The sequence below is a fragment of the Chelon labrosus genome (genome assembly GCF_963514085.1).
Source record: "Chelon labrosus genome assembly, chromosome: 9".
In the NCBI taxonomy this organism is placed as follows: Eukaryota; Metazoa; Chordata; class Actinopteri; order Mugiliformes; family Mugilidae; genus Chelon; species Chelon labrosus.
Genome location: NC_140359.1, coordinates 21,404,244 through 21,419,580, shown reverse-complemented (window position 1 = coordinate 21,419,580; position 15,337 = coordinate 21,404,244). Strand labels below are relative to the sequence as shown.

Here is a 15,337-nt window from a genome sequence, read left to right as displayed (position 1 = left end):
CGGCAGTGGGTGAGGAACCCTCCTCTTCAGCTCAACTTTTGTGTCTGCCAGAACTTGAGCATTTGCATTTCCTCACAAAGATTCCTCCCAAGTGAGTCGAATAACACTGGCTCTGGAAGGACCTCATTATTTCTAAAGAAGATTAACCCTTTTTAGGAAGGAAGGAAGGGAGGGAGGCTCTAATCCCGTGCATTGCCTATTATACCATTGTAGAACAAATAATCATTTTAAAAGAATATTTCTGTCAAATAAGGTACTAAATAAAATAAATGAGCTTTTCAAAATGCCCTTTCAAAAGTCTGTTTTACTTAATAATAAAAAAAACTTTAAACATTTTTGTTTTACATCCATTTTCATGAATTAACCAGTTAGCTCATGTTTGCTAAAGAGACTGATAAAAATCAATGAGGTAAAAGGTTAAGACGAGGAGTCAGAGAACAAAGTAAGAAGGAACCAGATGAAGCACAGCCTGGCTTACTGCTGACACCAGTATTTACTAAAAAAACCTCTTTCTCTGACAATATTTTTTGTCTCCAGTTTCTGTGATGATGCACGATCCACTGAAAACTTTTGGAAATGGTTACTTTCCTAACCATTTCTATTAGACATTTTTAAATGTGTCTAAAATGCAAAATGACATTACATTTCCCTGTAAAAAACAAAGAAACATTCCTCATTTATAACCTCCCCCCTTAAACTGTTGGTTCACATATTTTAAACGGTTCATTGATATTATCTGAAACCACTGAAGGTGATCTTAGGTAAATAAAAATAAGCAAATATTAAAAACTAGTTACCCCATTTCATTCAACTCTTTTGGATTTATTTATTTTTTAAAATAATTCTTAAACTAAAAATACGGGCAATTAGAAAAAATAAAAACTGGAAAGGGATTTTTTTTTGTCAAATCATGTGTCATTACATATATTTGATTTTTAGTTTTTCTAAAGATATTTAGAACTTTTGTTTCAAATCTATGTTAAGGAGCGTAGAACTTATTGATTTGCTCATGAATTGTTTTAAAACAGTTTCAGCCACAGACAGCATGAACATATTTATACAGTCTGTGGGTTTCCCCCTGTGCACACCGGAAGAAACAAGTCTCAAAATAAAAACTTGACAAAATAACGGAACTAAACAAGATGCCAAGAGTTGGAGAATTTTTTTTTCAAACCCTTCACTTGAGTGTTACTACTAGATATTATCATGGTCCATAGTTGAACTCATATGGTTTCTTAATGTTTTGGTGGCTCAGTTTTCATCTGCAGTTATTGTCTCTGAAAATAGAAATTGTAAAAAAGAACTCTTCCAGGAAAAGAAAGGAGATTAAGTCTTGCTTTACGTTATGGGCAGGTTTGCAAACACATGAGCATTGACCCCATTGCTAAATAAAATAATAATTAAAAAAAAACAAAAACAAAAATAAAATAAAAAAACGTTGGTTTATTTTGTAAGACGTGACAGGAAACGCTCTTGTTCGCTCGAAGTTGACGTTGTCTGCGTCATTTACGCGCCCGTGTGACGTCCTACATGCGCCGCTATGTTTTGAAAAACCGGGAGAGCTGCTGCTAATCCTTGTACTGTTGTATTTGTATGCACACGGATTCCTGTACGTGTTTGGAGGATGGATCTGATATGAAACAGAAGTGAAAGATGCCGAAGTCTCTGAAAAAGTCCTGCACCACTCAGACCTCCATTAGCAGGTACTTTGGAGGACTGAGCAGCAGCAGCAGCAGCAGCTTTGCCTCCAGCACTCAGGGTGACATTAATCCTGCTCAGCACAAGCTTTCAAGAAGCAAGGTGAGGTGTGCTTCATCGAATATATCACTAACGCACATCAGAACTAAATGCAAAATGCTAATTATTGTACCTCATTCTTTTTTTTTTTTTTTGTCCTGCAGCAGAAACTTTCCTCTGATGATGAATTTGGATTGCCAAGAAAACGAGCTAAGCTTTCTCATGCAGACCAGAAGCTGGAGGATTTGGAGTGTGAGCCTGCAACATGCCAGAGCACAAAAGGTGCAGACAGCAAATCCATTTCACCTCTTTCCAGCTTCCAGAAGCAAGACATTACTTTAAGCATGTTTTTGTAGTTTGGGATGAGATGATCCTGCACATGATGCAAATGTGGAGTTTAAACTGACGTGACAGGATCTTTTTCCTCTCTCTTCAGAGTCAAAGCCAGCGTCGAGCAGAGGAGGAGGAGGCAGCCTCAGCTCCTCCACCCTGGAGAAGCTGAGAGGCTTCACCTGCGCCTCTGATCCCGGCGTCAGTCACGGCGACTCTCAGAAAGAGTCAAAGGCAGATGGCGCCAGCATTAATATCTCTGGTCTCGGCAGCAGCTCTTGGCCTCGTTGTGATGTTCCAGATCAACACGGGATTCCAAACAGGCTGCAGCAAGTAGAGGACGAGGGTGAGGATGAAGAGGAGGATTCTGGGTTGGCTGCCACAAAAGAGGTATCCCACAAAAGATGCTTACGCCATTGGTACATCACCGTCAACAGAGGGTGTTTAGGGCAGCAGGTTAGATGATGGTTTAAGCCCTCGTGGCGGCAAGCATCTGACATATGAGCTCATCCTAGAGGAGGCCAAGTAAAATGTCAAGCTCACCATGTAGGATTGATGATATATTATACATGCCAGTCACCTATGAGTAGAACAGGGAGAACGGATTGCTCTTGAGGAAACTGATACGGTAATTATTTTTTTTTCTTTAGACTGGTTTCCACTTGTCTCAGTTTGCAAAGTCAGGAGGAGGAGGGGGAGGAAGAGGTGGAAGAGGTGGAAGAGGAGGAGGAGGAGGAGGAGGAGGAGGAAGAAGCAGCCCTCCTTCAGACTCTAGCGTCCCATCCAGACGCTCTAAGAGCATCTACACTCCACTGGAGCAGCAGGTCATCCAGCTGAAACAGCAGCATAAGGACGCCTTGCTGGCTGTGGAGTGTGGCTACAAGTACAGGTTCTTTGGAGAGGATGCAGAGGTGAGAGCTGAGAAATGTGAAATTCACAAGCGCTGCTTTTCCAGACTGAACAAACGTAAGCGTTGCTTCAGTTTTTCAGAGGGAGAAAGGTTTATCTTTGAGAACCTGAGCCTGATGTTGTGTTGTTGTGCGTGTGAACAGATCGCTGCAAAGGAGCTGAACATCGTCTGTCACCTGGATCATAACTTCATGACGTGCAGCATCCCCACGCACCGCCTGTTTGTTCACGTCAGGCGGCTGGTGTCTCACGGGCACAAGGTGTGAAATACATCTCCGATGTGGTTCCCGTTTACAACTCGGTTTAGAGTCGTGCTCTTTCTCATCTCCGTATTGTTATTCTAGGTTGGTGTGGTTAAGCAGACGGAGACCTCTGCCATCAAGGCCTCAGGGGCCAACAGGAACGCTCTGTTCACTCGTCAGCTCACTGCCCTGTACACCAAGTCCACTCTGGTGGGAGAGGGTATCCTTACAGTCAGTGAATTGATGTGTGACCTTCGAAAGAAGTAGAAAAAACTCCCTGTTTGTCTTAAGCCTTGACTGTTTTGTTTTGAGACGTCAACCCGGTGTGCAGACTCCGGGATGTGGAGGAGGGCGGCTGTGGTGACGTAGTGCTGGACCCTCCGGACAGCTTCCTGCTGTGTCTCAGTGAGAACTGGGACAAACTGAAGAAGCAGCTCACCGTAGGGCTGGTGGTGAGTACGAAATCTGTTAATTATAAACTTGCCTGTTATTCAGGTTTGAGCAGCTTAACAATTATATAGAGAGAGATAGATAGATACTTTATTTATCCCGAGGGAAATTTTTAATACCTTACCCTGCAGGGTGACATAATAATTAGATATGTCTTGACTAATTTGTCTCGGCCCCGATCCATTCTTAATCTAATCTTTAATTATCTCTGCAATGCATTAAGAAAAGAAAATACTTTCTTCTAAACTGTTCCTTAGAGATGAGAAATTATTCTAGAGTGATTAAATAATAATTAAATTATTATGGTATTGGTGGTTAAAAGGTAAAAATCTTGATTATTTAACATTTCTTTTGGCAAGTAGATGAATAACAGCAACTCACAGTACCACACAGTCATGACAATAGTGCAGCCAAAACTACGTCTTTGACATAATCTGATTTAGAAAAACATATCCACATAAAATGTAGTGATCATTTTCAATAAAACTTGTAATGTGAACCTATGGTTTTATCGAAACATGTAAAATTCAGAGATAAAAAAAGATTCATGTGTTTGTGTATGTGTGTGTAGGCGGTTCAACCCAGCACAGGAGACGTGTTACTGGACTGTTTCCCCGATGGTCCCTCTCGGTCTGAGCTGGAGAACCGTGTCCTAAAGATCAACCCCGTGGAGATCCTCGTTCCCTCCGACCTCTCCGAACAAACTGACAGGCTCCTGCACAGCATCGCCAATGCCAGGTAATCTGCTCTCAGGCCACTAGGGGGCAACACACGCTCGTTTACTGCACAGCGCTACAGTATATCCTCAATCAGGTGCTGGGCTTATCTGTGTGTTTGCAAAACTGTGTGTGCGTTTGGTGCATTTCATTCCAAGGGATTGCGTTTAGATTTCCCCAGGCAGGCAGACGGTTTGGATCGGTCTGGGTGAGGAAATCAATGCGAGCTCATGGAGTGGTAATGTGATATTGGTTCTCAGCATACCTGGGTTTCACCTGAGGAATAAACAGGGTTTAACAACCAATAAACAGGATCACTTTCCTCCTTAACAGATGATCTTATAATATATACTTTATTAAGAAAAATATTTAGTTAGATTTTGTGAAGTAGTTGTAAATGTTAGACTTAGACACAGTTCAGTTACACATAAAAAAATACTCTTGAGAAGAAGATTAACAAAATAAAATAAAATCAACAAAATTTGCATATAGGCAAGTGTTCAAGAAATAGATAGATAGATAGATAGATAGATAGATAGATAGAAACTTTATTTATCCTGTGGCAATATTATAAATAAATAAATATATAGGATTAATAAGGTGCTATAATGTGCATTAACATTAATAACATGGTGTTATCTGTTACAGAAAAGAGACTTGTTGTACAGGCTGATTGAGTAGGGTATGATTGATGTCCTGTAGTGTTCACTGTGGGAGCAGAGCTGAATCAGTCTGTTGGAGAAAACTGAATAAAAAGTTGAATAAAAGTTTGGGATAATTACAGATGGCAAGTGGCTTTACTGTTAATAAATGCATCTGTGAGCCCTTTGAACTGAATGATATAAAATCTGGCTCCTCTTTTTGTACTCTTCACCCGCTGCAGCGAAACACTGTCCACAGAGAAAGAGGTCAATTTAAAATCTCTGTAAAAAGTCAGACAGCCGAGGGCTCATGTTGGCGTCAGAGAAACTTTAACGGTCATTATGAGCGAAATTACTGCATCAAGCACAACGGCTCTTAATGTTCACACTGGCATGCGTCTGTCTATTTTACTGTTATTTTACCACTCACCACAATGAATCAGTCCTGGTTGATATGCCGATACCTGTAGTTACTGGTGGTAACGGCAGATAAAGTAAAATACTAAAAGTCAAAAGACAAACTGGTTTTATTAAAATAAAATCAAGCTTTTTTCATCATTCTGAGTAGACATTTGTTTGCTGCACAGTGGAGGTATGCATCTCGTTGCCCTGCAGCTCTTCATCTAACAGCTCACTGTGGCTGCTCCTTCTCCCTGCAGCACTTCAAAGTGAGCTGCTGTGATAAAAATTCCAACTATGACTCTATTGTCTATATATGGTAGACGTCTACTCATGTTTTGCCAGTTAAATGCTTTTAATGTGAAGCTGCAGCAGCAGGAAATGTTCTCGCATTAGCGGCAGTCTCTGAGCCCATCAGCTATCATCTGATGACAATTGTGCATTCATACCCAGATATCTGTTGAGACTACATTAGCTGTAACTTAATACAGCATTTATTCCGGTAATGTCGCTACAGACATCAGTTCATAACGATGAAGAATCACAGAGATTGACACTTTAAAAGACAGATCGGTATTTACAATCAAGCTAACGCTCTCAGTTTAAATCATCCTTGCACTGCTATTAACATATATGCTAAGCTTCTCATCTGATTCAAAGAAGACTTCCATGTAGCGCTTACAGTCTGACGCACAAAAAGTTTGTCCTTTGTTCATTGGCTGACTAACCGCTCAGCCGGGGCGGCTCTGACGTTGAACTGACGTACTCTCCACAAACCTGTTGCCTCCCGTCGCAGCAGCATGCGGCTCGTCTTTGCTGACAGTCTGGAGCCAGCGTGTTCACACCAGTGGGGATGGGATCCTCTGGAGCCCGCCCGTGATTGCATTATGCTGTGAAAATGAAACGAGATAGTGGGAGGGAGAGGAGAGGATTAGATTAGAAGGGGATAGATGGATAAATGGGAGAGAGGTCTGCTACTTTCTGTTTTTTCTTTGACTCCTTGACAGCACACATTTCAAATTATTCCTTTTTTCTCTTTCCGGTGGCTATTTTCTCTTCCTTTTTTCATTTCATTCCACAAAATTGTGTTCATTTGTATTCATTCCTTCCCTTTTATTTTTTTTATACCTCTCTGCCTCCTTTTTTCAGACGTCCATGTTCAGTGATTACAGAGGAGACGGGCTTGCAAAGGCCAGTTCAATTATTGCATTTGAACAGCGCTGCTCTCTAGCGCTGTGCTCATCAGAGACGAGACCCTTCTCAATCTGCCGCCCTGTATCATGCAAATACAGGGCGGCTTTGTCCTCTCAGCTCAGATGGACATTCACAGACAATACACGGCTATTCCAGACCCGTCACAGATCAATACTATTGTCAGTTTTCCAAGATATTTTTCTTGGTGAATATTTCTTTTCCTTGGTTTTAATTAATTAGATCGAGAGGACGAATATACACAATAGATTCTGAAAAAGCAGTCTTGATGGATGTCGGCATTGACACTTGTTAAATGTTAATGTGACTGCAACCCATTAAGAAACAAAGCAGGATTCGCACAGGTGAACATTTAAAGTGGGATTTTCTCGGCCGCTTACTTTCTCTCGACGGCGTCTGTGTCTCTGGGGTGGGCTGACGAGATGGGACCCCCTGGCAACAGGATTTGTGTCCATGGAGCTGCTGGTAATGAGTCCCTGTGAGGTTGGCCGTAGCTAGGTGAAGTATTAGTTATTTTACTTACCCAAAGCCTGCAGTCATGAGTCAGAATAAGAGCATGACTGAAAAGCTCACAGGGTGATGCTGCCAACCTAAATGTTGTTGCTTCTCCGAAGATTTTAAGTCGACTACTGGCACAAAGCTACACATTACCTCCGCGAATCCTGGTAGGACAGCAGGAGTATTTCAGGCGTCCTCAGATAGACGAGTACAAAACACATCATTTGCATATTTTAAAATGGTGTATATAGATTTCAGTAGCCCCTCTCGGAGGTTTGTATTCACCCCACAGCAACAGATACTAATCACGGGCCTTAATCTGTTGAGCACATTGACCTGTCAGACTTAACCTTTAGCTTTCCTGCCTTTGACTGATTGTCACTATCACGTCGCTCTGAGCATTTACATGAACTTGAAACACACATTCCCATTTGCCTGTAGTGGTGTCTCGCCACAGAGATATATTGGTTTAATTTTCCCTGATTTCAAGACATGTTCTTGCTTCGGGAGAGTGTAATCTAAGTACGTGCCCCCAGTATGGAAAAGGACATTTCTCCTTCTGGGAACTGCTTCAACACCACTCGCTGGTCCTGCTTTGAAATTGTGGATAGCAGATTTAGTGGACTATCCAGAGGAATGGGGAAACAGATGCAGTACTACTGGCCATGGATCATGGAGCTACATGAAGACATAGGACTAAGAACAATACAAGGGACTGAGCATAAAGTGCACGTGTGCAAGCTTATACAGACAATTGAAAGCAGTGCAAACGGTGCAAGAACAAGAAACAGTGCAAAGACAATACAATACAGACAGTGTAAAACACCTGGGAGGTCAATGTAGGATGAGACTTGAGTCCAGAATAACGTATTCCAAGAACTATTGCAGAAAAAGCTTATAAATGTTGTCATTCATCGTCCTCAGAAGATGAATCCTAAAGACATTTTGTCTAGTGCAACCACAAGCTTGATGCTTGTGGTTTTCGGTTGGATGGATTACTATAAAATTTAGTAAATTGTTACGACATTGTGGCGATCCCTAACTTTCTTCTCATACACCATCAGGCCAAAATTTGGGATTTATTATCCCGTCCATCTGCTTTACACCAGAATGCTAACCAACACGATGAACGCTGTGACCTTTCACCTTCTAAATGTCCACATGTTCGCTGGCAAAGATACAGATTGTGTTGAGGCAAGAGTTATAATTAGAACCCAAACCGCAAGGCATCCACCTTTGTAGTTTAATTTCAGACTGAAAGTGTTAAAACTCGCATCCACAATGCAGGGCACTGTCGGGGGGGGGGGGGGTTTAAAAAGAAACGCTACACTGCAGCCCTGGATCAATAAATGTGATTGTCGCTGTTCTTGTAAATCTCATAATATGGTTGAATTGACTGGTAAAATGATTAATGGTCCAAGATGCACTGCTAGCACAATACGCCATCTATTGATTACTTCCATAGAACCTTTGTTCCTGGTACGACCAGTGACTCAAGTGGAATATTATGATTATTCTGTGTGTGTGTGTGCTTGTGTATGGGCATTAGGAAACGGAAGAAAGAAAATGCTCCAGCACTGCGTCCAAAGCCACGTGTTTGCCTTGGTTGCCCTGGCAACAACAGAGGAGATAAAGCAACCGAGTCCTTGAAAGCAGCAATGCCGAGAGCGTGAATGCAGCAGTAGGGAGATGCGATGGAGCACCGGGGGGAGATGCAGTGTGTTTTTATGTGTGCGACTGGAGGACACGGCGTGTGCACGTGTGTCCATGGAGTCTAAATGAACAAAGGGATAACTGAACACACACACACACACACACAGTCCCGCTCTGTCCAATGTTTCTCACAGGAAGGAAGATGATCGGATATGAGATGTGTTTCCGTCATCTGTCTGTCTGTACAGTCACAAGCGCCACTGACGTCTTAGATCTGTGCGAATAAATAAACTTTACTGTTGTTATTCACTTCCAGTGCTCAGGCTGATGACCGGGTGCGGGTTGAAAAGAGGGACAGCGCTCAGTTTGAGTTCGCCTCCGCAATGAACTCGGTCACCAAGTTCTACTGCCACGCCCAGGAGAAAGGTGCGCTTGTGTTTGATGCCACTTGCATGGCGTGTTTTCTATTCCACCCTTTTAATCCGTTTCCCCTCAGTTACTCATTTCCTGTCACTGAGAGCAGCAGTCTGAGGAGAGGGCCCGTGACTCACGGCTGTGTTTTAACGTTGAAAATGTGACGTGTCTGCGTCCTTCAGGCTCCCGCTCTCTGTCGAGCGTCGCCTCCTTAGAGAGCCCAGTGATCTGCTGTCTGGCGCCGCTCATCCAGTACCTCCAAGAATTCAACTTGGAGAGAGTTCTTCGGAGCGAAAGGTACACGAAAACAAACGCGCAGCACGTAGCAACACGAGCTGCAAGGGTGATTATCTAGTGTTCCCACTGGCTCCTGAAATCCTCCGAGATTAGTCAAGTAGTCAACAGACAGAATATTAACAGTCAAATATTTTGACAATTTAATAATTACTTCAAGTTCAACCTTTTAAAAATGAAAAACTGTGCTCCTTTTCTTTGTTACACACCATTGTAAACTGAATTTCTGAGGGTTGTGCACTAATAAAAAGAGGACATTTTAAGTTGTTACCTTAGATTTGGGGAAGTTGTTACATTTTTTTTCTTGTTATTTAGATTTTTTTTCTGTGATTAGAATTGCATTAGTCTAAAAAAGGAGTTTTCATCATCTCAGAAGAAAACGTTGATCATTTGATCACACAGATGTGTTTTAATAGTTTTTTTTTTGTTGCTCCATGCAGCTCATTCCAGCGTCTGTCCTGTCAGTCGGAGGGTTTGGTCCTCAACGCTGCCACTCTAAGGAACCTGGAAATACTCAGCAATCAGGTAAATGCGCTGGCGGCTATTACCGCTCGTCAAGCATAATGATAATAAATGGTTTACCATACTTCATGTATCTAGTGCATACTGCTGAGCAATGCTGAACAAAAACATCTGCGCATGCAAATCTACCTTTGGCTTTGGCCTGGACGGTTTGTCTCATTTTAATCATGCAGGCCTGAACATCAGCGCTGCAACGCATTCGAACATTTTTCCTTTCAGAGAGTATTAGTGTAATAGTATGTTTTACAAAGCTGAGACAAATCCTTTACTACACAGTTGGAGCATTTGGCTGTACACACTATGCAATGCACAAGCTGAATGCTGTTTACTTTCTCTTTTGCTGTTGCAGGATTTTAAAGGTCAAAAACTGACCTGCTTTGCTTTTATGTCTGAGATAAATCAAGTCCAGTTGTTATCACGTAGGGTTTATGTCCTAATTCTTCCGCTCCTGCTAATGCATGTTGATGATAATTTACTGTACATGTGCAGGAATTTCTTTTTGTCATGCATTCAGCACCTGCCAGTTCCAACAGCAGTCCAGCTAGAAATGTCATACAGGCAGATAGATAGAATATTCCGTAGCAGTTTTTTTTATTATTTGCCAAAACATTGTTAATGCACACCCTAAAGAAATCAGTTCACACTCATAGTCACGCATTTAACTTCCACAAAGGCCGTGTCTTTGTGCGGGTGACACACTCAAAAGTTCAGCATGACTCTGCTCCTGCAGCGTACAGCGTCATGCATGGAGTTCAAGCTCAGCTCAGTCCTCTTCACCTTAACGCTCGTAGCTCACAGTGATGTTCACGTGAGCTGTGTGTTTCCATCCCAGACAGACGGTAGCGTGAAGGGGAGCCTTTTGTGGGTGCTGGACCACACTCGCACTCCGTTCGGGAGGAGACTGATGAGGAAGTGGGTGAGCCAGCCGCTCACAGACCCGCAGTGAGTACATCGTGCCCTCTGACCTCTGACCTCTGATGAAGCGCGGCTGTCAGGACTGATTCAGCTTCATTGTCTGTTCATGTCATTTAGCTTCACAGACTATCTGAATACGAGTTGGTCTTCTTTGCGTGGAGGTCTGGATCACAGAAACGGAGTGAGGGAGGGTCCTTGCCTCGAATTAGGCCTCTCAGGCTGTGCTTATGACACTAATATGTCACATGGCATGACTGGTTGAGATGGGACAGATTCTCATGATAATCATTGACACGTTTTTATCAGATGTGATTGTGGAGGAGGATAAAAACTCTGTTAAATTTGGGTTTACTTACCTGGAACATCAGACATCAGGTTGCATGACATTGACATGCTCTGAGGCGAATCTGCTTTTAAGAAACATATGTTATTCCTTCTTGTTATTACAAAATGACATGAAGGTGGCAACTATAACATCCACCAAGACAAATGTACCTGACTTTAAGACGCTAGGTAAGACTATTTGTTTTATTTATGATTTTTTTTTTTGAACTTCCTTTTCTGATCTGATTTGAATTGACCAGTTTATGAACCAGCAAATTAAATATCAGGAAGAGAAACTCTAGCAGAAAGTTGCTTTGGAGGTGACACCCCTTGATTAAAAACAGAGGCTCTCAGTTATAATAGTCCAGTCCTCTCTGTACCGTGTCCACGTATCCAGTGTGTAAGTATTTTCCCTCCCTCCTCCACTGTGCAGGGATTACGACGGTGGATTGGGAACTGCTTTCAGATTATACAGATAGCGCAGAATTTCAACATGAATAAAACCGGATTACACCCAGGCATGTTAATTCCAAGACGCAGCACATGACACGGACACTCATGCACATGTGTGCACGCACACAGACACACAAAATATATACATTCATGACCGAGTCTGCCGATGATTTACAGTTTATTGCATCACTGAGCTTGTTATGATCTGTTTTTTTTCTTTCCGGTGGTTTTCTGGTGGTTTATTCTCACAGAGAGGGTTTATATCATGTGTCTTTAATAGAAGACTTTAATAGGTGGTTAGATAGTCAGCTGTTCAGACACTTTCATAGTTGACTGAGCTTGATCTCCTCTCCTCTCCTCTCCTCTCCTCTCCTCTCCTCCTCTCGTCTTCCCTCCCCTACTTCCCTTCCTCAGCATCTTCTCTCTCCTCTCATCCAATCTCCTCTCATCTCCTCTCCTCTCCTCTAATCTTCTATCCTCTCCTCTCTTATCCTCCACTTCCTCTTCTCTTCTCTCCTCTCATCTCATCTCATCTCCTCTCCTCTCCTACCCTCCACATCCTCTCCTCTCATTTAATCTCCTCTCCTCCACTTCCTCTCCTCCTCTCGTCTTCTCTCCCCTACTTCCCCTCCTCAACCTCCTCTCCTCTCCTCTCCTCTCCTCTCCTCTCCTCTCCTCTCCTCTCCTCTAAATCCTCTCCTCTCATTTAATCTCCTCTCCTCTCCTCCACTTCCTCTCCTCCACTTCCTCTCCTCTCCTCTCCTCTCCTCTCCTCTCCTTTCCTCTCATCTCATCTCATCTCATCTCATCTCATCTCATCTCATCTCATCTCATCTCTCCTCCCCTCTCCTCTCTTCTCCTCTCCTCTCCTCTCCTCTCCTCTCCTCCTCTCGTCTTCCCTCCCCTACTTCCCCTCCTCAACATCTTCTCCTCTCCTCTCCTCTCCTCTCCTCCTATTGATCTGAAGTAGAAGAAAAGTTAGAAATAATTCAGTGTAAAATTAGCAACTGTAGATTCAAATCACCTTTCTGGAAAAACATTAATCTCCATCAAGACTTGATTCAGCTCTCCAAATGGAGTTGGATGTTTCTCTTCCTCCCTAATTTCTGCACCTCTTTCTTTCTCTTCTTTCTTCTGTGAACCCACAGGTCTATCTCGGCGAGGCAGGATGCCGTGCAGGAGCTCCTAGGGTCGGACTCTGTAACTTTAACTTCCATCAGATCGTTGCTGTCACATCTGCCCGACCTGGAGAGGGGAATCTGTAGCATTTACCACAAAAAGGTACCAGCACACACGTCTCTTTAACAATCATGGTTATTCTTGTAGAGCCGGCCGTCGTTCCCGTCAGATACGACAGCTTCTGACTCGTTATCTCAGATGTGTGGGTGCAGGGACACGGTTAAAACTAATGTGACACAAGAGGCGAAAAGCAGAACTCTCTTTTCTTGTCATTTTGCATAAAAGTGAAAGCACGGACAGTTTTCTTTGTCTTTCTCTCACCCCGTTTCTCTCTCTCTCCTTTTTATGGCATGCTTCTTGATTAACAACGGGGAGCAGTTGCCTCCGTGGCACTTGCCTGATTGTCTGACACAGTCTCATTTCCCATCGGGCCCATTTTTGAAATGTCAAAAGGCTGGATTCTGTGTGTGTGTGTGTGTGTGTTTTGTGCAGAAGTGAGAGAGACGCCTTGGTCTGAGCTTGATGTCTTGTTTCATGTTCAACTTTCCGACTCCTTCATCTATTGTTAAAGGAAAATGATCAAATGTCATTGAATACACACACACACACACACACACCAGACGTACAGAGCGGCCTTAATTGTCATTGTGCCCATCTGTAGATAAATGGGCCTGTGTGTAATGGCCTGTGTCTCTATGGCTCCATTGACATAATGGGAGGGAGGACATGCTTACAGTCTCCGGTTGCTGTCTGTTTGGGTTCATAGCTGAGCGACACGGGGGAGCGTTAAAACTGCTGCATGTGATTAATACCATAAACCACTGTCAGTGTGACCCTCATTAACCCGAGGCTCACGACTTGGTGAAATACAGAAACATTCCTAATGGCAATACGATGGAAATATATAAAATTTAATTTACCTCCCTCCCTTCAGAAGTATTTCCATTCAGGGCATTGATTAATCATTAACTTGATTTCACATGAAATTATCGACAGTTTTTTTTTTTTGTTTTTTTTTTTTAAAGCCACCTCATCGATCTTGAGGAAACATAAAACAGGAGCTGCTATTAACTTATTGACAGCTGTGTTTTTTTTATATAATGGGGCTTGTCAGCAATTACCAAAAGAGTGGGAAATGAAGCTTAAAGTAAAACACAAGGATGGCAGCCTTTGCTAATAACTGCGTTTTCTTGCTGCGGTGTTGCGAAGACTTGCTCCTGATAATGAGTGGAGCGCCTGGCTGTAATAGATGGTCGCTCTTTAAGCTCGACTGCCACATCCAGCGCGGATGAAATTTAGTGATGTAATCGCGCTGGTTTACAGAATCCCCCAGTCACACATCACGCACACAAAAATCTAACAAACACACAAAGAGAATTTTTATTATTATTATTTTTTTAAATAAAGAAGATATATATGTTTTTTATTTCTAGCTTATGAATGAACATTTCATCATCTGCTGCTCGTGTTACCCCTGAGATTCTACTGATTGCTCACCCATAAATGCCTCATCAGACGTCATGCGTATCGATGTGTGTGTGCTCGTGTGTGTGTTCCAGTCTTCCACGCAGGAGTTCTACCTCATTAGCAGCAGCCTTTCTCGCCTGGGGCTGGAACTGGAGGCCTTGCTCCCAGCTGTCAAGTCACAGATCAGCTCGACGCTGCTCCAGAGCATCTTGCTGGACACTCCTGACCTGCTGCTTCCGGCCCACAGCTTCCTCAAGGTGCTCAATGAAAAGGCAGCAAAGTGAGTATCCGGCAGCAGAAGAAGGAGGTATCTGGAGGTGACAGAGGAGGAACCGAAGTCTGTAAAATATATACAGTATACACCGATCAGCCACAACATTAAAAACACTTACAGGAGAAGTAAATCAGATTGACCATCTTGTGACAATACAACGTTCTGCTGGGAAACTTTTGGACCTGGCATTCATGTGGATGTTACTTAGACATGTAGCACCCACCTAGACCAGACCAGGCACCCCCACCCCATAGCAATGACACTCCTTGATGGCAGCAGCCATCCCCAGCAGGATGCAGCCTGACACAGACACACACATAAAAATGGTTTAGGAACAACAAAAAAAAAAAAAACATGAAGAACAGCACAAGGTGTTGACCTGGCCTCCAAATTCACTAGATCTCAAACTGATCAAGTATCTGTGGGATCCATCCCCTCAACCCATAGGACCCAAAGGGGGGGCCTAACAACATCCTGTTGCCAGACACCACAGGACACCCTCAGAAGGCCCATGTCCATTCTCTGATGAGTCACAACTGTTTTGGAGGCACAAGGGGAGACCTATACAGTATTAGGAATAACATAATGTTATGCCTGATCGATGTATAAATAACTTTAGAAGAATTCTTTCCACTTATTGTTCAGCGTGAAAGAATATACCTTTTTTTAATTTAAATTGTTTAGTAATCTTCATCATCGTAATCTTTC

The 15,337-nt window shown here is 42.9% G+C and overlaps 1 protein-coding gene across 1 annotated transcript in view; it reads left to right on the top strand.

The window, feature by feature from the left end:
* Window positions 1-1,537: 1,537 nt before the first annotated feature.
* msh3 (mutS homolog 3 (E. coli)) overlaps window positions 1,538-15,337 on the top strand; it is a 38,013-nt gene continuing 24,213 nt past the window's right edge. Inside the window, exons 1-14 of the mRNA XM_084550711.1 lie at window positions 1,538-1,800; window positions 1,902-2,019; window positions 2,174-2,457; window positions 2,721-2,978; window positions 3,120-3,236; window positions 3,321-3,438; window positions 3,531-3,670; window positions 4,240-4,406; window positions 9,104-9,213; window positions 9,384-9,498; window positions 9,936-10,020; window positions 10,850-10,959; window positions 12,858-12,990; window positions 14,448-14,635. Of these exons, the coding sequence (XP_084406837.1) occupies window positions 1,654-1,800; window positions 1,902-2,019; window positions 2,174-2,457; window positions 2,721-2,978; window positions 3,120-3,236; window positions 3,321-3,438; window positions 3,531-3,670; window positions 4,240-4,406; window positions 9,104-9,213; window positions 9,384-9,498; window positions 9,936-10,020; window positions 10,850-10,959; window positions 12,858-12,990; window positions 14,448-14,635 (2,090 nt within the window). The 5' untranslated portion in view covers window positions 1,538-1,653. The remainder of the gene's footprint in view (window positions 1,801-1,901; window positions 2,020-2,173; window positions 2,458-2,720; window positions 2,979-3,119; window positions 3,237-3,320; window positions 3,439-3,530; window positions 3,671-4,239; window positions 4,407-9,103; window positions 9,214-9,383; window positions 9,499-9,935; window positions 10,021-10,849; window positions 10,960-12,857; window positions 12,991-14,447; window positions 14,636-15,337) is intronic.